This window comes from Pteropus vampyrus, unplaced genomic scaffold, assembly GCF_000151845.1.
Source record: "Pteropus vampyrus isolate Shadow unplaced genomic scaffold, Pvam_2.0 Scaffold88, whole genome shotgun sequence".
Taxonomy (NCBI): domain Eukaryota; kingdom Metazoa; phylum Chordata; class Mammalia; order Chiroptera; family Pteropodidae; genus Pteropus; species Pteropus vampyrus.
In genome coordinates, this window is record NW_011888869.1 from 4,342,569 (window position 1) to 4,369,103 (window position 26,535).

The 26,535-nt window shown below is 36.2% G+C and overlaps 1 protein-coding gene across 6 annotated transcripts in view; it reads left to right on the forward strand.

Annotated features, from left to right (window-relative positions):
* Nucleotides 1–26,535, forward strand: part of KLHL2 (kelch like family member 2) — a 77,299-nt gene that overhangs the window by 32,306 nt on the left and 18,458 nt on the right. For all 6 annotated transcript variants that reach the window (XM_011363712.1, XM_023532708.1, XM_011363713.2 and 3 more), the window contains 2 exons: nucleotides 16,801–16,963; nucleotides 23,663–23,772. In XM_011363712.1, coding sequence (XP_011362014.1) covers nucleotides 16,801–16,963; nucleotides 23,663–23,772 — 273 coding nt within the window. The remainder of the gene's footprint in view (nucleotides 1–16,800; nucleotides 16,964–23,662; nucleotides 23,773–26,535) is intronic.

A 26,535-nucleotide genomic window follows, 5' to 3' on the forward strand; every position in this document is an offset into this window, starting at 1 on the left:
TTTTAAAATTTAGTTTTGAGTTTGGGTTTTGTTTTTTTGTTTTTTTGTTTTTAATTTATGGCAAGGTTGGCGAATAATTTGAGCCAAATGAATTTAAGTTTATTTTTTTAAAAGAGAAATAAAAGGAGAATACATGTCTTGCCATAACCATGTTTTTAATTGAACTTTTGTTGTTGTTAATTTAAATTTAGCTTGTATCTAGAGATTCCAATAAAAGTTTATAAGCCCTATAAATCTGGGAACAGAAGAAATAAAGCCAAAGGCTATTATAAAATAGGCTTTTATGCTTTTTGGGGTGATGGACTCCTTTGAGGATCTGATGAAAAATCCAAATAAAATGCACATAAGTATATATGCATACAGTTTCGCATGCATTTTCAGAGAATTCATATACTTTGTCTCCCTCAACTCTTCCACTATTAAGAATATTTGGCTTTATATATGATCTGAAGGGTTTCACATGGGTTTATTGTTAGCTGTGTGCTGGACATTTTACATATGTCTCATTTGATATTCATCATATTAGATAGATATTACTCCATTTTGCAAATGAGGAAGCTCTGGAAGATTAATTAGTTATAACCTTATACAGCAACTATTAAGTTGTCATTAACCACTGTTGCTTAAAAAGAGAGCTTATAAATTAAAAAATTAAAATACCTTTATAACTGAAAAATATTTTTTTCATCATCCAAAAGTTATTGAAGGTTTCCTCTTCTTCATTTGATGTGTCAATTACCATTTTTGGAGAATCTTAAAAGATCTTTATTTTTTTTAAACATTTATTTCATTGCTAAATTTGTGGTTTTGTTACATGCGTTTTGACTTCTCAGCTTTTGGGTATTTGTTTTGGCTTGCTAAAAGTAGGTAAGACTTTTCATTTGAGGTAAGTGTGAAAAACAAAGTTAAAGATGTTAATAGACAGTGCCAAATGTAAATAAATGCTCTTATTCCCAAATTAATGAGTGTTCACTCACAGGTTCCATCTATACCACACCTTTTAACATCTCCAAAGATATTAATAAGCATCTGATCATATTGAATGGACAGGTTTTACACAGTTCTGAAACATATATTGTATAAATTGAAATTATTTGTGGTAGAAAATCTCATCCTTTTAGATTGAACAGAATTTAAATGAGAGGAGACAGTTAAAATTAATTATTGGTAACGAACCCACCAGAGTGTTTAACACAATTACAGTACAATAGAAAATTCGACATAGTATGTCCATCTAGTTGGCGGTGTAGGGCAGGTTGTCTTTGTTTGTTTTAGACAGGAAGTATTAGCAGTATGTTGTACAGCGTTTTACCCATGAGGCGTTCCTGAGCAGATGGTGTTACACAGGGCGGGGCTTACACGGTAGGAGGCCTGTTGATATGATTGACTACTTAATCAGAAAAGCCTGTTCAAGTGGAGAAACCATTAAAAAAAATAGGTACTGTATCTCCTAAAATTTTATTTTAACCTAAAACATGTAACTGTACAATTGTATGTCAGTCTTTTGCTGTAGAACTAAATATGGTCAGTTGCTTGGAGAGCCGCGTGCTCTTCCTTGTACGTGCCACACCATAATGATGCATCAATTCTAATTTTGCATTTTTCTTAAGTGCAGGAAGAACTGAGATACTTGAAAAGAAATCTCAGTGCAAAGTCGTCTTCAAATTATACAATTTCTTTTTCAAAGTCCTCCCATGTCTGATTTGGTTAAAAAAAAAAAAAATCTTTTTGCATTAACACATTGGTCAAGTGATTCTAAAGCAGTCAACTTAGTTTTCATAGAACTTTTTACATTCACATTTCATTAGATTACATATATTTATTTAAATTATGTAGTTTCAGTAACAAGTGCAAGTGTCATAAACAGATTTGAGAGCAAATCCTACATGTATGAGTTGATAAAATGTACCTCAGCCAGAGGGACAGAAGTGTGCAAGCATGTTAGAGAGCACAGTTAGTGGAGTGCGTGGGGAGAGTTGATTAATCAGATGAGTAGGTTAAGCAGAGTTTGTAAAGAGTGCTTTTGCTGAGTATATTTCTGCATTGTGTAGATAAACATTGAAATGAGCTTCCCATTAGATGGATATTAATCTGAAAATAGATTCTGAAGACACACTAGCAGTTAAATAGACATTAGTACCTGCGAAGTACTACAAAACATCAACAAAGCATAATAAATATAGACTTAGCCTGGATTTGCCATGTAAGTACCATGTGACCTTGTCCAAATTCTTGAACTTCGCGGAGCCTCAGTTTCTTGTCTGTAAAAGGGGTTAATTCTGTTCCTTCTTTTCTAAGAATTTGTGGAACATCAGTCATTAGATAACTGGATCATGTAGAGGTGATGTGTTGGGACCTCACTAAAAGCCTGGTGAGATTTGAGGCTTGAGTCAGAAATGAATGGGGCCAGGAATAGGGACGCTGATATGGGGGAGCAAGCACTCAGTAATTATATTTTAAACTAAGGGTAGCATGCAGTTCAAAGCAAAATGTTCAAGGACAAGTGATGAATTTAGGTTTGAATGAGGTGCTGGAGGGGGCGTGGCAGTGGGGGTCTCATGGTGGTATAGGTGGTAATGGTGGTATTTGGTGGTTGTTCCTGCTGTTAGGCTGATGGCAGTGTCTCTGATCCAGGAAGAGCTGCACTGAGTGAACCGGTCACTCAAACCTACAGCTCTTGTGTTCTAGCTTGTCTAGAAAGAGACTTGGTAAGGGCCAGGAATTGTAATTGGGATTGTATTCCTCCACATTAGGGAACTGGACAGCAAAGCCAGGATCTGGGCCTATATTCAGTCCTGTGGAGTGTTAGGGCTCATAGTGTGTTCTGGTAAGCATGAGGGTGCTTTGGGGAGCACAGCACATTTAGGGCAACAAGATTAATGACAGACCCTAAACACTGATTAAACTCCTAATGAACTTGGCAGTCTTGGTCAGGATTAGTTTAGGACAGAATGGGCTGAACTTGAAGACCTAAGGCTTTTAAGATCTGTGACCAGAGCAGGATAGGCCAGGAAAGGCCTTTTTGTACTTGGCTTGCTCTTCCCCTTTCCTACTTCTACGCTGTCGAGCTTGCTCAATTTTCCACTGCTGATATTGATCCTGATGAATTCTACTTTTCAGTAATAGCCCATTAAAAATTAATGGAGCATCTATTACATGCCAGGCAGTGTTCTAGCCCTAGTGATACAGTATCAAGCAAGATAGACAGGGCCCTTGTCTTGGGAGCCTTATTTATAGCTTGTTATCATTACAGGGTGATAAGTGTTTCTTGTGACTCTATATGTGTGCATTATCCAATGTGCATCATTCCCAAGATCTAGGTACCTAAGAGATAAAATTAGTGACCAGAGGATCGTTTGGTGAGCATGCAATCACTGAGAAGCGGGGCTTGCTTCAAACGCATAAAGGGAGGGCCCTAATGAACTGTCATCCCACTATAAAACATACATTTCTAGTGATCAGAACATTGATTGAGTGCTGTCAAATCCAGTGTTTCTCTACCTTGTGCGATACCGGAAAAACTGACAATAACTGCTCTTCAGGTAAATACATTCTGAACATTTTATAATCTGGTAGTTGTCTTTTTCTGCCCTTCAGCACCAATGTGACAAACTCTACCAACCACAGTGGCTCTTTGAGGCTAGCTTTCTCAACTAGAGGGCAGGGGGCTCTAGTATTTTGAATTCTCATCTATTTCCCTGGGAAATTGAATAATATGGACCATTTGCACCTTAGTTTAAAAATAATTTCTTCTGATAGATATTATAATTATATATTTAACTATGTTTTAAGCTTAGCTGCAGTCTCATTCCAGATCTGCCCTTGAGTTATCTTGATAGAATAACCATTTTCCATTCTTGACCACACATTTAGAAATTGCCCAAGTACCAGAGGAGTTCAGTAGAAGCCCAGTCTTCAAACTGAACAAAAGCATCTACTGTACAGTTTTGTAAATCTTTTTAGTAGCGTCTTAGGGTAAAATCGTGTTAATTACTTGTATGAGAATGCTGTATGTTTAGATTACTGTTGAACAACTCAGAAAATAAAAAGGAGCCCTCGGATTGGCTCTGTGCTAGAAAACTTCCTGGGCCAGTGGACTCTGGCTCTTATCATGTTAGAATTTAGAGCTCAAATCTTGAATTTACTGTTGACTTCAAGAATGGCCTTAAGACATTAACCTTTCCCTATGTTTTTCAGCTATTAAATGAAGCTAATAATGCTTTGAAACCTTACAGAAATGCTATAAAAGATACCAGTTAAATCTCGTAAAAAATATTAAAGTTCTCTATGAATGTTGATCAGAAATAAGAAATGGAGAAGTAATAAAAGAAAAGCTTTGAGGCCATGAGGAAAAAGAACTCATTGAGGTTGGGATCACTGGGTAAAAAAATGGCTCATGTAACCTTTTCCCCACTCTTTGTATTCTGAATCAGGATACATATTTCTTACCCCCCTCCCCCTGCCCCCCCAAAAAAGAGACTCTTAATTTGTTATTGATTTTTCTCCATCCAATAAGTCTTGTGTTTTGGGGTTGGTGTGGAGCCAGCACTCTGGTGATTTCAGCACTGTTTTATATCTTTGATTTCTAACAGCCTTTTCCATTGGTTTGACATGTGGTGGCTGGAAGAGAAGTGGTATTTTCTCCCACCAGCGTCTGAGGAAGGTTTCTTGTTTGTCCATTCACGTTCTTTAACTCATAATATAGAATGAGTCCTCTGTGAGTAAAAGGATTTAGCAGATTATGTGCTTGGAATACACAGGTTAGAACTCAAAAAAATAAAATAAAATAAAATGCCTTGAATCAAATCTTCAGGATTAGTGGTTATTTATGGTACAGCAATAGAAAAGCCTATCACTGAAATGAATTTATCTGATGTTCTAATACGCAGAAATCTGTTAACCTGGCATTTGATCAGTTTACTGAGATAGGAATAATTTAAGTTTATTACTATTATCCAGAGACACAAAATTATTAATTTTTTATGTTAATTACTATAAAATTTTAAATTTTTTATAATATTGATGTTAATTCTATTTTATTATATTTTAAGTCTGAAGTTGGTATCCTTCATAATTTTAATCAAAATATTTGACTGTGAGACCATGCATTCTCCAATCATGCCAGGTAAAATGATCTTTTACTCTACATAAGTTAGGAGTACAGAACAGATGAGAAGCTTATTATGTAAAATGAGTATGGAAGAAACCATTGAGATCAGCTAGTTTGAGAAAATCTAGAAGCTTATTATAAGAACATCTTATAAAACTAGATGGACATTAAACTGAAGTGTTTTAAGTTCTTGTTTGGAGAAAAGCTAGGTACTCCAGAAGCATTAACAATTAAGTTACTAATGGTTTTATAGTATTAAACTATAATCGTGAAGGTATCCATACAGTTGAGTCATTTTTGCAGTTCATATTTAAGTACCTTTATGTGGTACATAAAAGGCATTTATTGATGAACAAAAAAATGACTCTGTCCTGATTTATGATATAACATATTGTAGCAACATGGTAGTAATTTGAGCAGGGATGAGAAAATTTAGAAATACAACAAAGTCCTTATTAGATGGATTTTTTTCCTGGTTTTTTGGTCGTGGCCTGATGTTTAGGTATGGAGCCTGAGTGGGACAGCACATTTGTATCAGGCTTGCTGTCAGTGTTCAGGGTCCCTCTGTCGAAACCAGTTTAGGTGGGGAGAGTCTACAGGTTTTAAACAATCTGTGGTTCTGTCATATTTGCTTTGAGGTCATCCAAAGGTTGTATAAACCCTAGCATTATTGACATATAATTTTAAAAAATACTATTACCTTTTGGACCTCGTCTTAATCCTCTTGTCGGGTTAGTAAAATTAGTGTGCTTCTGAAGATCATCTGGTTTAAGGATACTCGTGCCTTTACCTAGGAAACATAATTTATGAAAACTTTATAACATGTATTCACAAGCTGCTATTTTAAAATTAACTTTATTAATGCTTCTGTAGAAATTTGGTCATGTAAATACGTTTGATTTTTTTTGGATTCCATCAGCTAGAATTATATTCCATTAAAAAAAATGTTTCATAATTTATGCATGCTTTCCACTGACCTCTGGTTAATCTCTTAGTGTGAGCTTAAAGCATTCCTCCCCCACCCCAAGTATGGTATAATTTACATACCATAGATCTTAACTGTCCAGTTTACTAAGTTTTAACAATTGCATACACCCATTAAACCACACCCAAATCAAAATATTAAGTATTTATAACTTCAAGCTCTTCCCAAAAAAATCCCTTACCCCTGACTCCAGGCAATTACTAATATTTCTACTATTATAGATTAGTTTTACCTGTTGTCGAACTTCATATGAGTGAGATCATACAGAATGTATTCTTTTGAGGTCGACTTCTTTGGCACAGCATAACACTTGGGAGAGCCATCTGTGTTGCAGCATGTTTCAGTAGATCTTTATTGCTGAGAGTTCCATTGTTTGGATTGACTGCAGTATAGTGTGTTGATGGATATGTGTTTTAAAAGTTTTTGGCTGTTATTAATAAAACTTAATGCACTTTGATAAGGATCGTTGAGAACACCACATTCTATGATTAAGCTCTAGCTGGGGTCGGGGAGAGGCATCAGTAAGATGGATGATGTTATTTAATTGCCTATTAAATGTGATATCATCATTAATATTATTAACCTGTGCTTTCCTATTATGCATTTTCTTACTTTTTATTCTCCAGCAATAATTTGATCTTATCTTATAATCTCTTTTTCATGTCAGGCTGAAGCTTTGAGAAACAAATTTGAGAAATAGTTTATGAATATTGATTACAGACAAGGTTGGGAGGAGAGAGCATAAAATAATTTCAGGTGAAAAGTAACATGCAACTAGAAAAGAGCTATTTGTCCAAGAAGTAAGAGTGTGTTACATGTATGAGTGTGTGTTTATGTGTGTGTCCATGCATGTGTGCCTTTGTGTTTTAGCATTATATTTAAGATTTAGAAAGATGAAAAAGGATCAGGTATAGAGGAAAAGGCAAGAGGAAGAGAGAATGGAGGAGGAGGAGGAGGAGTTGTTGTTGTTGTTGTTGTTGTTGTTGTTGTTGTTGTTGGAGTTGTATGTAATAAATACAGTGGCCCAGGGAACTGTTTGGATTACTTAGGGAATGGCTGCCCAAAAAAAAAAAAATATTTTTGAGTCCTACTGAAGGTACTTGTTGGTCCCAAGTTCTTTAGACAGTGGCTTGATTTCTCAATCTTACCATCGTGCTCTATTAGTTTAAATTCTACTTTTGGAAGATAGATGTGGAGTCAGTTAGTGTTAGTCTGTTAATCTGTTCTTTAGTTACTCATGAAATTCTGAGGTTGTGGAAAGGAAGAATCCTGGATTATCCAATGGAGATACAGAAGGAAATTTTGATCTATAAAAGTAAAATGCATGCTCAGTTAGTCAGGAGACTAAGACATGTTTTTTGATTTGTACTAATTCTTGAGATGAGGAACTAAAGAAGAGATTAAATGAATTAATTCTGCTGATAGTAGAAATAAAATAAAATATTCATTTGAGAAGAAGGGGCTGCCTATCTTCTAGTCACTTTGCCAAGTACTGACCTCATTTAGTTTTTATAGCATCCTGGACAGAGGATATTTTTAAAAAATCAGAGAATTGCAACTCAGATTGGCTAAGTGATTTTCTGGGGTCGCAGTTAGTATGGCGCCCATTCAGGATTCAAGACCAGAGTTCGTGACTCTAGAGCCTGTGGTGTGGTTTCTATTCTCCATTCTTTTCGTACTAATCATTCTGACCCTGAGGCTTTGTAGGAGCTCAGTGGCAGAGTGGATATTAATGTCTACAGCTCCTGAGCCCTTCAGTGCCTGCGGACTTTAGACTTTGAAGGGCAGGAGTACTGGGATGATGGACACTGCACATGCCCATACTAAGTGTAAGCACCACCTGTTAGAATCTGGGCTCTGGGATGGCTGGTATATTTGTCCAGCTGCTATATCCCTAGATGTAAATTGGCGATTGGTATTTAATGAAGCTCAATAAGTATTTGTTAAATGAATAGTGAGGGAGTGCCCTCTAGGGTAGGCAGGCCCTGTTTGATGAATGGAAGCTGAGACAGGCAGGAGATCCCGGGAGGAATGGGACAGGAGGAGAGGAGCCTGGGAACAAGCACTCTGCATCTTCCAGGCGGAGCCCCAGGGGCTGGATCTCAGCCTCTGGGAGAACTGGTCAGTGCATGGCACACTGAGATAAGGGCCCTTAGTGGAGGCAGCAAGGGGCAGGTGGCAGGAACTGGGTCTGGGGAACTAATTGCAGTGCCCAAGGTCGCATTGGGACTGAGCTGAACTGCTTAGTTAAGGCCCAGATGTTCTCTCTGATTACAGACAGGGTTGGATCCAGTGCTGCCAACTAGGGAACTGGTGGATGCAAGGGCAGGGAGCCATGCTGTCTTAAAACGATCAGTGGACCACTTTCTTTACTTGCTTTACTTATGTCCACTATGTATTAGAAAAAATAAATCATGTAGAAATGTTCAGTTGTTTCTTCTGTCTGTCAACGCTCTTTCCAAGTTCCTGAGATTAATGGAACTTGATGTCCGTTAAGTTTTTCTAGTATGATGTAGGTTAAAGCTGTGTGTCCATTTAATGTTATTGTAAATATTTTAGAAATATTAGTTTTCTTTAACCATTGTTAGTCTTCATCATCTCTCATTGATTGTAGTTTTTCATCATGTGGATTCAATACTAATTTACTTAATTGTTGCCATATTGTTAAATCTTTAGTTGTTTCTGTTTTTCCCCCTGCTACTCTTACAAGTAATGCTAAAATAAAATTCATAGATTGTAGCCTATTCCATTTTTTTTGAACTATTTTCTCAGGGTAGATTTCTGGAAATGTACTTACAAGGTCAAAGACTTTAAATTTTTATAGTTCTTGGCAGCTCTTGATGAATGTTGCTTATTTGCTTTCTAAGACTGTTGGCTAGTTGTATCAATAGTGATAAAATGCGCTCTCATTATTTTAATTTATATTTATTTGATAACTAGTGAGGTATCAACTATATTTCTCCTTTTCGAATGTTGTGTTTATTCTTTTCCAAATTGGCCCTGCTTATAACTTTTACTTGTAGAATACTTGATCAGAAAAGAAAGCAACTTTATGCTAATTGTGAATGATTCGGCATAGAACGTCATCTTGTGAGGAAGAGAGAAAATCCTGGCATTCTGTTTTCATAGGGATGAATGTTCAGTCCAAGAAAAAAAGCCTTGAATTAGCACTAATGTGCTATTCTGGTCATGTACCAGGTGCTGTATTGAATGTTGACCAATTAATTTTTTCAACAACTCTACGGGGTAGGTGCTACTTCATTATACTCTGAGCTACTACTGTTGGGTGAGTTGGAGATTTAGAGAAGTCCTTGGGTTAAAAATAATGGAAGAAGCTGCTATAAAAAGGATAGTATAGGAGAGGTGGCTTTCAGACTGCCTGAAAGCTACATTGCCCCCGCCCCCCAATTGTTTTTTCCATACTACCTTTGCTTTACCCCTTCATTTATTATACCATTGAAATTGACATTAATTACAAATGTATTCTGCTTAAGGGTTAGCCTGTCTTAAAACTTTGAATACCTCTGGAAGAGATTTGTCCTGGAAGGTGATGCGTTATCAGTCATTAATATGAATTAATGAGATGGCTTTCCTTTTGACCCTGTTGGCAGTAGCTGTCCTGAGGGATGGACCTTGAGTAGAGATATGCTGGGAGTGGGAGGGGAGGTAGGTAGGTGTATTTAGAGGATGAAATATTGAGCAATAGTGAGAGGCAGATGTGGGTAGAGGATCATAGGTGGGTGCACAGAGCAGAGGGCTGGCTCCTGGCGGCCAAGGTGTTGAGATGTAGAAATAAGAATGAGATGGCAGGATACCTAGAACAAACACTTCCTATTTCAAAATTCTGCACTGGGCCAGGTCTACATCCCAGAAAGAGGAAGGAAACTTTCTTCTTCCTTCTTTCCTGCACCCAATATACCCTGAGGTCGCAACAGTCAAGTAGTAATATTACGCTCGTCGATGTTGTGGTTTATCACTATTTTTAATACCATTTCTATGAGTAAATGTACAGTGGGTGTCAAGCAGACAAATGAAATAAATAAACTTGTGGAACATGACTTATTTATGAATTGCAGACCTAATCAGATTTTATAAGATGTATGCTAATGAAAGTTATAGATTATATTTCATAATGAAACTTTTTAGTCCAACAACAAACAGCTTCTTGAAGCGTGGGGATTATTTCTTTCCTCTGCTCATGCCCTTCGGACAGCTGTTTCCTTGTTTGTTTTCAGGGCCTTTCTGGCATGCAAGGCCCTTGAACTTTAAATAAACAGATGCTTCTGATATGAATATAAAATAGCTGAGAAATTTAAAAATCTGCTTTTCAGTAGTGCACTTACTGTAAACAGTGAATTGTGAGTTTCATGTCTGTACGTTTTCATAGACATCTGGAAATCTTATAAATGGAGCAATCAGACCCGCTGGTCATGTCTTCTAATAAACACACTGCTTAATGGCTCAGGATTTAAAAGATTTACCACATAAATTATTTCTCCCAATGAAGTAAAATGCCCAAGCTGAAAATAAACTACAGATCCTCATAGCCAAGCAGAAGGAGTGTACTAGTCTAAGCGAAACATCTCATGTGTAATTTGGCTTGTCAAACAACGTGAACTAGGATGAAAGCATCTTCCTTTAAAATGTGCAGCTGGTGTGCGAGTGTCATCCGAGTGCTGATTGTTTGGCTCAGGCGTCTTCCATGTCTGGTGTTCTGCTTGTCTTCACTAATCAGTGGCAGCTTTCCCCCTACTTCTTTGTTCATCGCAGAAAACATCTCCACAGTATAAAATGTTTAGGCTTCTGTGTGTCTCCTTATGTTGGAAATTAGCATATCTAGATGAAAATATTTTTTCCGTTTAACAAAATGATGGCATTTGCAGTTAAGATTATTTAATTAGCTGGCCATGTTCTTTCACTTCATGTTTCCCCAAGCACTTAAAGATACTGCTATTCGCTTGAATAAGAAGAGTAATGTATAGAGCTTACTTATTCTACAAAACACCAGCTTGATGATCAGAGGCATTTGAGACTTGTGGTACTCAGAGGACAGGCCAGACTGAGGTAGTCTCTGACGAGTGGTGGGTGGTAGACTAAATAAATAGCACCCCTTACCCAATTCTATATTGGCTAGAACTCTAGAGATCCAGAAAGGCATTCCTTCACCTTCTTCTCCTTGACTTTCTTTTAAATAACATGATAATTTAAATGGTACATATTCATTATAGAAAATGTAGAAAATAAAAATAAGTAAAAATAAGTAAATAGCCTTCATACTACCACTAATGAGAGATGATCTCTGTTAACAGTGGTGGTATAGTCCTCTAGTACTATCTCTGTTTATGTGTATATGTTTACAAAAAAAGGGCATCATACTGTATATTCTGTTTCGAAATTAACTTTTTATGCTAAATATATTTGGAACTTTTTCTAAGTCATTAAATATTTGTCTACTGTATCTCTTTTAACACTATGAAGTATTCAATTTTGTTGATATTTTGTTACTTCATCTGTCTCTTGTTATTGGACATTAAGATCTTTTCAATTTTTGATGCTATAAACAGTACTATAATATTCTTATTTTTATAGCTAAGTATATCCACATTCAAGTTTATTCCAAGTTTATTCTCCTGGAAGCAAGGCTTTTCTTCAGCTAGTTTATTTGGAAAGTGATCCAAGAGAGCAACAGTGTGTGAATTGGAGATTTGAATTGGAATGGAGGGAAAACTAATTCAAAATGTGGTATAGATCTGGCCACAGCTAAATGTGACATGTTCTCACCAGGACCTTTTGAGAAGCCTTATGAAATTTGTCTCAGAGTTAGCTGCTTGGGGAATAAAAAGGCGAAGCATTTATCCATCATCTTCCTTTGGATTGTTCTCCATTGGCCCAGGGTGGCTCCACAAGCAGTATTTCCCCATGTTTTCGGATTGGGCAAGTGTGAGACCCCAGTGCTTTCTAGGAAGCCTGAGAGAGATATGGTAGGAGTTGGGGCAATGCCCTGTGAAGTTATATTTTCACAAAGGTGATCAAAGCCTACTTAGACCTGGTTGCTGCAGTGGCGGCTTGGCCAAGACGTAGAGCTAAGAGGATTTGCAGTGGGACACAAATGTCCTGTACAGATACATTCTAGAAATTGCATTTGTATTTCTGGGTCAAAAGGATTTGCAGGGGACACAAATGTCCTGTACAGATACATTCTAGAAATTGCATTTGTATTTCTGGGTCAAAAGACATCCAAAATTGTATCTCTTTTAAAATACAGATATTCGTAAGAGTAGCAAATTAATTTACATTCAGGTTGATTCATTTGTTAGGCACCTAGATATTCTGTTAACCTGAGGGTACAACAGGAGGTAAAACAGATATGACCTTACTGTCATAGAGCGGGTTTTCTTTTGCAGAGAGAGAGACAGTAAACATGGGAGCAAATGCATATGATCAGTTTCGATAGTGGTGAGCGTTAGGGAGCAAATTAAATGGAGCAGTGCTATTCGCAGTGAAAGGGACTGAGACCATAGAGGGAACAACCAGGGTCTAGTGGAGAGCTCGGGGGTGATGGAGAAGAAAGAATGAAAAGAGGAACATGTAGGGAGAAGGCTGCAGGAAGGAGAGGCGAGGGCTAGGCCCCAAGACAAACCACCTGCTTTACGTTTTTTCTTAGGACTCAGCATACCTGAGAGAGATGTTTTAGCTTTTGGAAAGTGGCCCTCCCTCAATATATACACTATATGAGAATTAATTACTTTTAGATTCTTAGACTATATCATTAACATTCAGAACATACAACAAATTTAATTGTTATTTCTTTTGGAATATACTTGAGGATCTTAGCGTGCTTTAGGGTTATTTTCATCAGTCTCAAGGTTAATACTAGTGAAGCATATGGAAAATGAAGCCAATGGAAATTTTCTATTAGATCCTAATTCTATATGGCTGGAAATTTATGGTATTAATATAATTCCACCTCATGTAAGAAACAGTACATATTCAACTGCTTCTTTGCTCTATAGAGCTCAAAAAAATTAGTTTTAAAGATATAAATTTATTCTTTAGACCTCTTGATTAGCATGCCTAAGGTATTTTTGTGACCTAAATAGAAAATTAAGCAACCATCTCTTTACATTACTAGATGTTTGCCACATTTGTTACTAATAGTATAGTTTATCCACTTTGCAGAAAATAAGCAATGGAATTATGATAGCCCTAGGTTAAAGCACACCCTTCTTTTCTTTTTCAGTGACATGTAAAAACCACAGGAATCAGAATGATATCAGATATTGAGTGATTACAATACTAAACCTAATCTCTAAAATCATGGTTTTCTAAATTTTAGGAATTTGCATGCCACTGCTGTGATTTTGCTATATTCTGTACTGCTGATACTATTACATATTTAATATTTTTCTCTACATTGACTCAAATTTTGCTTAAGTTAATTTACTTAAGAGACAATTTATATTATTAAAATAAATAGAAGGTAACTTTAAAAACATATTTCTATTAACATGAGAATGTTTATCTGTGTGCCATCTAAAAGCATTATAGCCACTTTGGTTAATACTGCGCTCATAGCAGATCTGACCTGTTCCATACCAGTTGTGTGACCTTGAGCAAGTTAAGTTACTCAAGTTCTCCAAGCCTCTGTATTCACTTGTGTATAATGGAGATAATGAGATATTGTTGCCTGTCAAGTGCTTAGGACAATGCCTGATGCAGTTATTACTCAGTAAATGGAAACAACTGTAAGGTTGCATTGTTAAAGTAATTATTATCTTTATTACTCATTGTATTGGAAATTTAGAAATTAGACAGGCATTTCCATTCTGCACCTTGAGATGGGCTCACGGTAATGGAACAAACAGTAGACAAATTGTTGGTGAATTTGATTATATCTCTAGCTTCCCACTGACCAGCTATATGATTTGGTCAAGTCTTTTGCCTCTCTAGGATTTGGTTTCTTCATCAGACAAATTAGAAAGTTTGATTTGAGCTCAAGAATCCAGGTCATAGGCTGCCAGCTATTTAAGTGGATCTGGCTGTGTGATATGGTTCATCTGAAATTTGGAGCATGTTTTATTTTCTTTTGTTTCAGCTGGCTATCCAACTAATACACAGAGTAATTGAGAAAATTGACATGGCCCTAGCTGCTTTCCTGTTTTCATCATGAATGACTGATGGTCACCAGGGGTCATGTTAGTAAGCCTGGGCCAATTATTGTTTTTGAAGCTGTATGTAATTAATTTTATAATTACGAGATGTTGAAGTTTAGTCCTAGTAAAATTGTATCATAAAACCGAGGCATTTTTGAAGGATTTAGTGACAAAAGCAGATGAATCAACTTGTTTTATACATTCGACTAACATTTAAGGTATATTTAATACATGATTGTCGAGCATGGAAGCACTTGACTCATCATTGCCATCAATAAAAAATTATATGTGAATTTCTAGCTACATGGCCTATAATTAAAATAACTTTTATGTCCTTAGCCTACCTGACTTGTTATATCCTTTCCAGATCTGAGATTCTACAATTTTATGAATTTCAATCTCTTGGTAAGGTAGATCTGGATTTGGTAGTGATAATGTTAAAATTAATGAAGCAAAATAAAAATTTTAAAGCCTGCTATAGCTTCTTTTTTAGATGGATGTGTATATAAGTGTGGGTGTGTACATATGTTATAGTATCAACTGATCACTGATTTTTTTCAATTAAGAATATAGAAATTATCCCATTCACATAGTTTTCTCATTCTTTTGAATGACTGATTGCACAGCAGTCCATTGAATGGATGATGACAAGTATTTAACCAGTCTCCTAATGATGGACATTTAGGCTTTTTTCTAACCTCTGCTATTACCCACAATAATGCTCCAATGAATGTCTTGTACATGTGAGATTTTCTGCGTATATTAGTCTATCTGTAAGTCAAGTTGGTGGATCAGAGGATGGACATTTGTAATTTTGATTAAAATAAACAAATTGCTCTTCGTGGAGGTTGATGAATCAATGTATACTCCCACCAAAAATGCATGAATGAGCCTGCTTCTGCCCAGCCACTTTTTCCACCCAAGTATCTCTGTCCTGAATTCCCAGTTTGAATGCGACTGTACTACACTGTGTTGTCTCTAGGAAAACGCTGATTAGATGGGTGATCATTAGCATTTGTGCAAATTTCAATGATTGAATCTTACACTGAAGACCACTTTCTTAACTATATCCATTTGCTGAATTAAATGGCTGCACTGTTAAGTAAGCAGCGTGGAATATACTTTACGTTGCTTCAGAGCACAATTATACCAGTGCAGAAAATCCTCCAATTTACAGATTATCTTCAGCTAAAGATATCTCCATGGAGATGCATTCTCATAACATAATGAAACACACTAAACATATTATACAAAATGTTTGGCTATAAATAGCAATATTTGCACTTTTCTTAAATTCAGAAGGAAAAGCCATTATCTCTTGATACTATTTTATGTTCAGAAAAAAACAAATATTAGTAGTACTTAATTCATGACCATTTGGTCGGGTATATATGGGCCCTCACATGCGAGCTTTAAACCTTAGGATTGGAGCTTCTGTGGTTCCTTTAAGAAAATAGAGTAATTTGTGTTACAGAAAGACATAAACACACTCTTTCTCTTCCACATTCAGGACTTCTTATGTAGATTTAGGAAAATTGTAAAAGATATTCAAAACTATTTCTTTTCTCTTTGGACTGCAGCTTGACCTGTATGAACATCAATTATAGAAACTTAGGTGTTTATTTTTTTAATGCTAACACAGATTTTTTTCTAAAATTGATCATTGTTCTTAATAGTTGAGGCTTTTTTCCCCCCTTTTGGCTTTTATAAAAGAATAGCAGATGTTTGAGAACTTCTTCTAATGAATTTTTTCTCCTAAATTTGACTTTCAAATATGGTCCTTAACATAGCACTGTACTAATTTCACTTGTCAGGAAAAATGTTTTCATTATTGAATTATTTGAAAAGCAGTTATAGTGTTGGATATAGTATTTATAGTGAAGATACTGACTAAATCCCATAGCGTAACCTGTAATTAGCACAGAATTTCTTGAAGTTATTCAAATAAAAATACAAATTAAAAAAATTATTATTAGCAATTACCTTTTATGTAATAAAAGCACATATAATACATTCTGGAGACACTACATCTGCTTATAGCTAAAAACTGTTGAATTTAAAATTGTCCTACTCTCTAAGGAAGGCAGTTCGTTGTATGGTTCAGACAGTGGAAGAACAAAGTGAGGCTTTGTTATGGTGTGTATTACTGTGGGCTCACCCCTGCCCCACAGATCACCGAAGCTCATGACTGCTGGAAGTCATTTTCACTGAACCATAGCACCCCCTAGCATCCTAATAAGTTTATGTGTTTAAAATTTAAAGGAACATTTCATTTATGTAAGCATAAAAAACCATTCAATCTAATATGATCTAGTTTCTCTTATAGTCTTGTAACTAAGAAGAGACCTTTGAAAGACTCCATAGAAATTATGGGGAATATAAAGAGGCATCACTCTTTTTCTTTTTGCAGATTGTTACATTATTTTTCTATGTATGGATCCGGATGCAGATCATAAGCAATGGCTGGACCTCTTATGCCTTATGTAGAAGTTTTAAATAGCTACAGTGTTTTTCCAGTCAGCTGCCTAAACATGCTTACTTGTGTGTTGTAGGTGCTTCTGCCAGCAGCTGGTCTGTTACAGTTACAGGATGTGAAGAAGACTTGCTGTGAATTTCTGGAATCTCAGCTTCATCCTGTCAACTGCTTAGGAATCCGGGCTTTCGCTGATATGCATGCTTGCACAGACCTCCTGAACAAGGCCAACACTTATGCAGGCAAGTGGAATAGACCTTGGCTGAGTTTGAGACCAGGAGAAATTGGGAACTCTTGAGTTCTGATATGATTCTATAGTCATTTCTGGAAAGTCGTGTCCTGTTTCTGGATTTGAACTTTATACAAATACATTTGCAATTTTACAGTAGTACCACTGCATAATTGAAGCATGCTCATAATATTTTGAACTTAAAGAACAACCTATAAATTGGTATTGGGCCTAAATTACAGAATAGCTAATTTTATGCAAATAATTAAATCTCTATGTATTTTTCTTTAAAAATTTCAAATTAATGAGCATATAAGAAATTGTTTATAGATGAAAATTAAGTCATTTTTTCTCTGTTTTTTTTTTTTTACATCCTTTCTTGCATCCATGAAAACAATCTTGTTGCTTAAAAGTCTTCAAAGCAACGAAATTTAGATGCCTTTGGGTAGAGTAGAAAAGTAGATCCAATATAGGCAGCCCTATCCTTAGACAATAGCTTCTAGGACCTTGTGCTGGCATCCTCTCCCTGTGGCAGAGGAAGGAGGGCTTTTTGCTGTTGTCAAGGAAGCTATCCCTCGGTTGCTATGTAGGACCCTCAGGTCCTCCATCTCTCCAGCTGGAGAGGAGAATTCTTATAGCTTTGGGTGTAGCTAAACTACTCAAAAGTAACCAATAATTTATTTTGCTCTGAGTTTGTAAACATTTAAAAATACATATTAAAAGTGATTATGAGGAAGGTTTTATTTTTTTTAACCATCTTTCTGGAAGGTAAACCTTGTGGAAGTTACAAGCTACCGTCACTGCTCTATATCTTTGAGACCCAATAGAAACAGTTACTGCAAGACCGTCCATAACTGCTGCCCTGCAAGAGCCCCTTGTCTAAACTCTGCTCCGTCATGCTTACTCTGATAGTAAGGGACATTTTGGTACACAGACCTGGGTGAGGGCTGTATATATGTGTGTGTGTGTGTAAAACATTGGAGAGTAGTGCTATAATTCCTATTGCATTTATCAAGGAAATAATGGTATAAGGTGGTTAGTCCAAAACAAAACAAAACACACTGCTTCAGTAAAACATAATAGGTCCAAATTTGAACTTTATGGATTTCTATAGTGTGGCCTGATTGGCTTAACTACCCTTTGTAAAATTGTTTCAGTAGGAAAATGTGATCTGAATTCCAGAAAGCTTATTTATGGATGAACTTTTAGAACACAACCCTTATGTCAGTTGGGGAATGCCTAGACTGTGTAATGATATTCCTGTAATCCTTTTGAGTGGGATGAGGCATTTTAAGAAAAACCGAAGACAAATTTGAATTCATTGATGTGTTCTCATACAACTAATTCTGTTCTTCAGCTAAGTAGAAAATATTCCTTCTAAATCCATAAGACCCATTAACTGCAAGACGTAATGTGCCTGTTATAAGTGATTTATATTAGGAAAACCACGGAAGCTTATATATTTTTTGATAGCTTTTCTTCATGAAGCAATTACTTTTTAACATTATATCTTTTTAGGGCTGCTGCTTGTCTCCAAAGTGTTTTGACAAATGTTACTGACTATTAAGAGAGAGAGGGGCTGGGAGAGAATGAATAAAGCAGGATCCATGAGAAAGATGTTTATACATAGTTTACATGATGTACCAGAACTCTTAGTTTTACTCATATCAGAGCCAACTCATTTACTGTTTTTTAGAAGATAATTAGATTTTGGGTTTTTTTTTCTTATTTAAAATCTTCAATTTATGAATAAAATACGAACAATTTTCCACCAAAATTGGGACACCTTATTTTTTAATTTGTAGAGTTCTTCATAATTATACCAAGACTTTTTCATGGAAAACTTATTGTCACTTCCACGAAATTGTAAAGAAAAATTTATTTTTATTTTTTTAATTTTTAATGCACTGTATTTTAAATTAAAATCTAGTCTTAAAGGATGTACTACTGTTATACCATGCTTTTGAATCTTTTATTTACTTGAGTTTCTTAAATTTATAAGCAATATTTTATAATGTCATTTATTATGAAAAATTTCAACACCTAAAAAAACAATAATATTCATCATCCAACTTTTTTTTATTAATTAATTAAAATTCTTATGGTGACATTGCATCATCCCACATTAAGAGTTGTCAGCTCCTGGATAATCTTGCTTCTACTATACCTCTCTTTATTTCCCCTCCTCTGATACTGTTTTTTACATATGAACTTTAATGGAATCTAATATACATATGGAAAGGGACACAAATCATTAAGCCTATAGCTTGATGAATTTTTACATCCTCTTGTATCATTTTGAAGCAATTCTGTTGTACTATTTCATCTATATAATGTTAAACAAGAAAATTACAGTGACCAACCTTATATAATGAAGCTATTTCTGTATCTTCGGTGTATTGATAACTAGTTCAACAAACTTTCTAAAAGAAATAGTCCAGTATAATACTAAAAACCGTTGTTCTTCATAGTGAAAATATCTGATTGTTTTTTATATATTAAGCAAATAAGAGGTGGAGAGATGAGGAGTGCATACAGGAAAATGATCATAGCTCTCTTTTTCTGCCATAAACAAATTATTTTTTTTCAGCTCCTTCCTTTCTCCTTTCTTTTTACAATTCAAGCACTTTATGTGTTTAGAAAATCTACCCAAACTTCTGTATTACTTTCAAGTTCAAGAGCATGTGAAACGATCTGAGAGAGTAAAGGAGGACAGTGGCGATAGAGTTAATATCTTATTTTTTCTTTCCCTGTCACAGATAGTAGGATAAGTAGGGGCCGTGACAGATCTATCTAGGCGAGAAAGTAGGAAAGGAAGAAGTAAAGAACAGCAGAAGAGTTGTACATAGATACATACATACGTACGTACGTACGTACGTACATACAGAAAGAAGAAGGAAGGAGAAAGAGGAGCTGAGGGAGAGACAGAACGGGAAAGGAAAGAGAGCCTACATAATCTCAGGATACTCTTGGACCCAAGGTATGGTTGCGCTTAGGAGACTAAAACATTCCTTATCCTTTGAGAACTCACCAGAGATCCTGGACGTAAGATCTGCTTCATTCCTTTCTCTTGCAGATTGGAAATGAGCTCACTATAATTAAATTGTACAGGTGAAATGTAAGTATTAAAGTATTCCGTGAAAATCTCTTCTATGAACTTGTGCTTATTTTTCGTAATCTCATAATCTTTAGAGAAAGGAAAAATGTGAGAAACTGAGGGGGGACGGTAGAAAGTCTGAGCGGGGAGGGTGTGGAATTCATGCTGGTCATCCTCTTGTTCTTGTGGGCTTAGCAGAATCCTGCTGTTAGTTACAGCCTGTTCACGTGGGCCCAGCTGCTTCTCTAGGGCATGTAGTGCACAGCTTCAAACCAGTAACAAAAGAGGGTGACCGCCCAGCCAAGTTAAATGACCTACATGTAGAGGCATGGTGTTCTGGACTACAGTCAGCCTTTGTTATACTGTTGAGTAATTTTCTTAGCTAAAAAGCTGTATGAAATTACTTTTGCTTCTTATGTAAAAATGAAATTTTTACATCTAACTCCAAGTGTATGGATGTTTGGAGAATGCTTGTTTGTGGACCCTTTTATTTCGCTTGTGTTTTGACTGGTGCCCATATTTTAACTATTTCCCAAATTATTAAAACCTTTGTTTTTAGCATTTTTGCTAGGCTAAAAATATAGAAGAGATAAAAAGCTGAACCCAAGAGTTTTGACGAATTTTAATAGTCCCAGCAAAAGACTCTTTGGGAAGTTAGATTTTAATTTCAACTATGAATTTTACTTAATTTTCCTCAAGCTGCTGTGGGTGATAACAGGTTCAGTACTGTTTAACCCTTGCTTGCAGGTCGTTTGCAGGCCAGCCATAGTCAACTCACACCCAAATTTAGCATATTTCGATTATTCCTTATTCTCTGTAAAAGCAGTTTTTATAACATTTTCTTCCTCAGTCAATTTACTTCAATCATTTCCCACTCTTCTGTAATTTAGGCTACGAATCACTTACTGGGGTAAACATCTGTCAAAACAAGCCCATGATTTTGAAAGCTGCCCTCTCAAACTTGTTGAGAGAGTGGTTTTAATAATGGTATTACTAGCCTTGACTATGTAATATGTATACCAAAGAATAGATGCTGATTATTCAATGGTCTATTGCAATGTTAATTGACTGATACAAAAGATTCTTTCTTCAGAGAATGTGAAAGCGTTTGATCTACTGTACTTCTTGACTGAATTCATGCTGACTTAAATGACACGTCTTAAAAGAATTAATCATTTTAAAATTCTTGCATTCATTATGGTCCTCATTTATGCCATACTAAACTACATGCAGTCTCTTTGCTCTGCCTCGTTGACAGTTTTTCCAGCTGAGATGCGTGAGCTGTTTTCAGGTTTCGTCAGAGCTGTCTGTGTTAATGGAACTGCTGGAGATATAGATGTGAATTTTTTCCCCCTAGAGTCTAATAGTATTCAGAATCAGAGAATCATAGAGTGTTTGCACTTGAAGGGAACCTCAGCAGTTATCTGGTCTAAGACTTTTATTTTATTAATTAGGAAAATGAAGACCAGAGATGGTTTAATTTCCCGAAAACACTTTGTCTTTCAAGGATGAGCTGTTTGTAGATATAAAATACTATTGTTATCCATGCACTTATCCTCACGTCTCAGATCAGAAACTAGAGGGAGTACAGAAGAATTATAGGAACCCCACCTAGCATTTAATTTCAATCAAAAAGGTGCTTGGTGTTTAGAAATCGAGTAGGGTACTTTGTACCTTATCACAGCATACATACAAAACAGAACAAGCAAAACTCTGGACTTCTATATTGATTTCACTAGACTTAATTTGGGATGAGGGACCTTACCTTATACTTAGTGTGACAAATCCTAGGGATTGTCTTTTATTTCTTGATAAGCTTATTTTATTTGCAAGAAGGAAGCAAACAGGAAAAAATCAATACTTCTAGAGAATCCTTATGTTATATATAAGGAAGCATGCATATATATGTTATATATGTATAGTATATGTTTAATGCATGTTACATATTTATGGTATTGTCTGAAACACTGGGAATTATGCTTTTTTGCAGTTATGGGATATGTTCAGAGAAATGCAACTGATTATTAAATGCCAGTATGACTGGATCAGCTCTACAGAGTGGCAGTGGTAAACCAGTAAAGGCAAATTACTAATGTCATGGTGAAAGCTCTGTGCTAGCAACAGAATAATCTGTCAAGATGTGAGTCAAAGGATTGGAAACAATAGTTGAGGTTGGTAGCAGAGTAATAACTAGGGTAATGAAGATAGGAGGTGATTGAGGCAAGATTGTGGATATGGAAACTAATCCTGGACATGCATAGAGGAAACAGAATACATTCTGAGGTGACCTGCCCTTTAGCATTAAATTTTAGGTAAATGCTTTGTTGGTGCATTTTAGTGTGTATATGTTTATTGCCAGTGTACAGTAGCTACTGATTTTGACAGTACCTTACTGAGGTATGGTAAGCCAAATAAGAATTCATTCAATGAAAAGGAAGAATTGCTCATCTTGGCTTTGTGACAAGTATTAGGCTTGTATTGTCCAAACCAATTCAGAGATGTTAGGGTTTTAGTTGATAGTGTATTCAACAGCAATCAATAATATAACCAGGTTCCAGAGAATGTAATGTGATTATCACATTTTGTTATGCCCAAGTAAGACCATACCTATGAAACTGAGTTCATTTTCAGGTTACATATTTTGAGAGAGACTAATGAACTGAATCCCTGAGAAAGCCTCAGAATCTCTGGCAGGGTTGATGGAAGGTATCTCTCTCCTGAAAGCAGTTAGTAAAGACTGGGGGAGGTGACTCCTACTTCAAATGCAAAGACACCATTGCAAAACTCCAAAGACCATAAGAAATGAAGGACACACAGCACCACTAAAGGATCACAATAATCTTCCAGTAACTGAACCCAAAGACATTGAGATCTATGATTTACCCAACAAAGACTTCAAAATAGCTATTTTATGGAAACTCAATGAGCTACAAGAAAACATAGAAATACAATTCAACAAAATCGAGAGAACAATACATGAACAAAAGGAGAAATTTAACAAAGAGAAATCATAAAAAGTACCAAACAGAAATTGTGGAGTGGAAGAATTCATTGAATGAAATGAAGAACGCAATAGAGAACATCAATGACAGCCTGGATCAAGCAGAAGAAAAAAACAGTGAGCTTAAAGATAGGAACTTTTAAACTATCCATTCAGAGGAAAACAAAGAAAAAAGATTGACAAACAGTAAGAAAGCCTGTGAGACCTATGGGATACCATCAAAAGGACCAATTTGTGAACCATCAGAGTTCTAGAAATGGAAAGAGGCAGAAAGCTTATTTAAAAAAATAATGGTTGATAACTTCTCAAATCTGGAAAGAGATTTGGATATTCAAGTTCATGAAACCCACAGGTCACCAATCAAAATCAACTTAAGAGCCTTCCTTCATTCTTTTGCATGCGGATATCCAGTTTTCTCAACATTATTTGTTGAAGAAACTATTTGTTTCCTGCTGAGGGATCTTGGCACCCATGTCTAGATCTTTACCTTGAGGGAGTAGAGCTGGTTTTCTCATTCTTGAGTTAGATTAAGAAAATCTTCTTTTTAAGGCAGTTGGAAACTAATGATAATGGATTGTTGGTGTTAATAGATTTTCTTTTTACCTTCCAAACAGAGCAGCATTTTGCAGATGTCGTACTTAGTGAAGAATTTCTCAACCTCGGCATTGAACAAGTATGCAGCTTAATCTCAAGTGACAAACTTACTATTTCCTCAGAAGAGAAGGTAGGTTTATATTTCTTTTCCCAGTGTACAGTGTGTAGTTTTTGTTTTCTTTTTAAATTTCACTTTGTTTTGTAACTTTGTAATCCTATATGTGTAGTGCCAGTCAGGGATCTTTGATCTGGAAGTTAAGAAACTCAGCTAGTTGACTTATTGATTGCCTATGTAAATTACTGTTTCTTCACTCCTTCGGAGGTTCCCTTAACTCCCAGACATTAGAGTTTCGTACTTGACCTTCACAGCAAGAGCTTGCACACATTAAACAGTCTTAAACAAGTATATTTGGGGAACCAGGTTTCTTCCCACAACTAGATACCTATAAGAATTGTGATCTAAGATGCACTATTTCTCAAACCAAAGTAATTTCCCCATCATGTAAGTTGGAAGAAGTCACTCCAGTGACAAAGTTTAGCTGCTTCCAGACCAAATATCCTCGATCATCCTTTTTCTTTAGACTGGTTCCCTGTTACTCATATCACAGCCCTACCAGCCCTCTGTCCTCGCTTCCAGAGTACTGTGCAGCTGCTTCATCTGCTTCTAGCCTCTGTCTCTCCATATCTGGTCTTGCCTTTCTCAGCCACCTGCACCTTTCATATAGGTGGAGGGAGAAGCTTCTCTTAGTGGGGTTTTCCCTTTGGATAGGTTTTGTAGCCCACGGGAATCAGGGCACAAGTTTGTGAATACACTGCATTTGGAGGAAGTGAAACTGGAGCTTTTCCTTTGTGTACTTTGCATGTAATGTTGTTTAAGCTTTAGTCCTATTCCTCAGGGCTATTCACTCTACCTGAGGGTAGAAAGATACATTTATTGTTATATTTACCATATGAAAAAAATATGTGAAAATTGGTTGTGAGATGTGTAACCTTAGCACTTTAGAAATACAGAGGAGAGGAAGACATTACTGTTCACATTTTAATAGACAAGTTTTGGGTGCCTACATGTACCAGAACTCCCCTAGAGTCCTAGATACAAGAAGATTAACAAAATAGAATTCTTTGTTCATAGACCGCAGGGACAGCCAGTGGGATAAATGATTACAGAAAGCTGTAGATGGTCCTGTAGGAGCCTTTAATTATTTCTGGGATGAGAGTTCAGCTTGGCTCAGATATGTGACCCTGAGTTTTTAAAAATGAGTATGAGTTTGCCAGGGAAATAGGGATAGGAGGCAATGGGAAGGGCATTCCAGGAAGAGGGAATAGAATATGCAGGTGTAAAGAGGTGTGAAAGATTAATTGTATTTAGTTAGTTCAATATGATTAGAGTTTAAAATATGTTTGGCAGGGTGATCGGAGATAAGATGGGAAGGTGACATAATAAAATATCTTCGTAGCCATATTAAAGAAAATTGACTTTATCCTAGTGATGAAGAACTTCTAAAGGGTTTTAAGCACTAAGAGACTACCATCATAATACCTGCATATAGAAGTATCACAAAGGCTCTTCTCATTTACTTTTGCTACATGACAGGTCACTCCAAAATGTAGTGACAAAACAATAAACATTTGATTATGCTTACAATTCTGTGGGCAGAATTCATGCAGGTCATATAGGGGTAGTATGTCTCTGCTCTACAGTGTCTGGGGCTTCAGCTGGGGTGGTTTGAATGGCAGGGGATTGTTGACATGGTTCTACTGGAGCCATCTATCTGCGGCTTCAGTTCTTCTGCACATGGCATCTTGTGTGTCTGAAATATCCAAGATGGCTCCTTCATTCACTCGTCTGACTTCTGGGCTGGGATATCGCTCTCCTTCTCCTTCTCTTCTCTCCGTCTGCCTTCTCTTTCTGTGGCTAGCTTGGGTTTCTCACAGCATGGTGATCGAGTTCAAGTAATCAAACTTCTTACCATGAAACCTGGCTTCCCCCAAAGAAGGATTTCAGGAGACCAGAGTAAAAGCCAAAAGGCTTCTGATGACCCAGTGCCAGAAGTCACACGATGCCGGGCCCACCACTTTCTATTGGTTATACAAGGCCAGCTTAGATTCCCTGCGGGAGGTGACCTCATAAGGTGTGGATACCGGGAGATGTGGTTTATTAGGGGACCATCTTTGGAGACTGGCATTTTACACTGGTGGTGTGCAGAATGGACCAAAAGTGGGGTGAGCGTGAGGTAGGAGGTTGTTGAAATCATGCCCAGAGCACTGGGATCCGATGGAGAATGGTAGAAATGGGTAGAGAAGACAAGACAGCTGAGAAATAGTAGATGGAATTGACAGGCTCCTCTTCATTTGGCACCTGGCATATAGAGGTACTGGGTAAATATTTGTTGACTGAATTCATTAAAGAGAAATGTTAATTATAATGTAGATTAATTTTAGTTTCTTGCTCTATTCCTGCATCAAAATAATCTATTTTTTGCTTCCAGTAATCCATTTACATATCATCAGACATTTTCTACACCTCTTTAAAGATTATTGAGTTATACATTCGTCTGTCTAGAAGGGAATTATATAGTCAGATACTGTCCTCATATTAGCTTATTAGCTTTTCATAGGTATATGCTATAAGTTATAATGCCCTTATTTAGTTTTTTAAATTCAAAGTATTACATTTTAATATATTCTACTATTGCTACAAAAGAGTTTTAATCTGTTTTTCAGTCCCTTGATTTAGAAGTGAATGGTCCAACAATTGTTTGTAAACCTAGAGAAAAAGCCAAAAATAAGTTGTTTATAAGGATACATGATTTTCATCCCAGAATATCACTTTGATTTATTATTTTGAGTGCTTTATTCCAAAGAGACATGAGATTTGAATCTAAGTAAATAG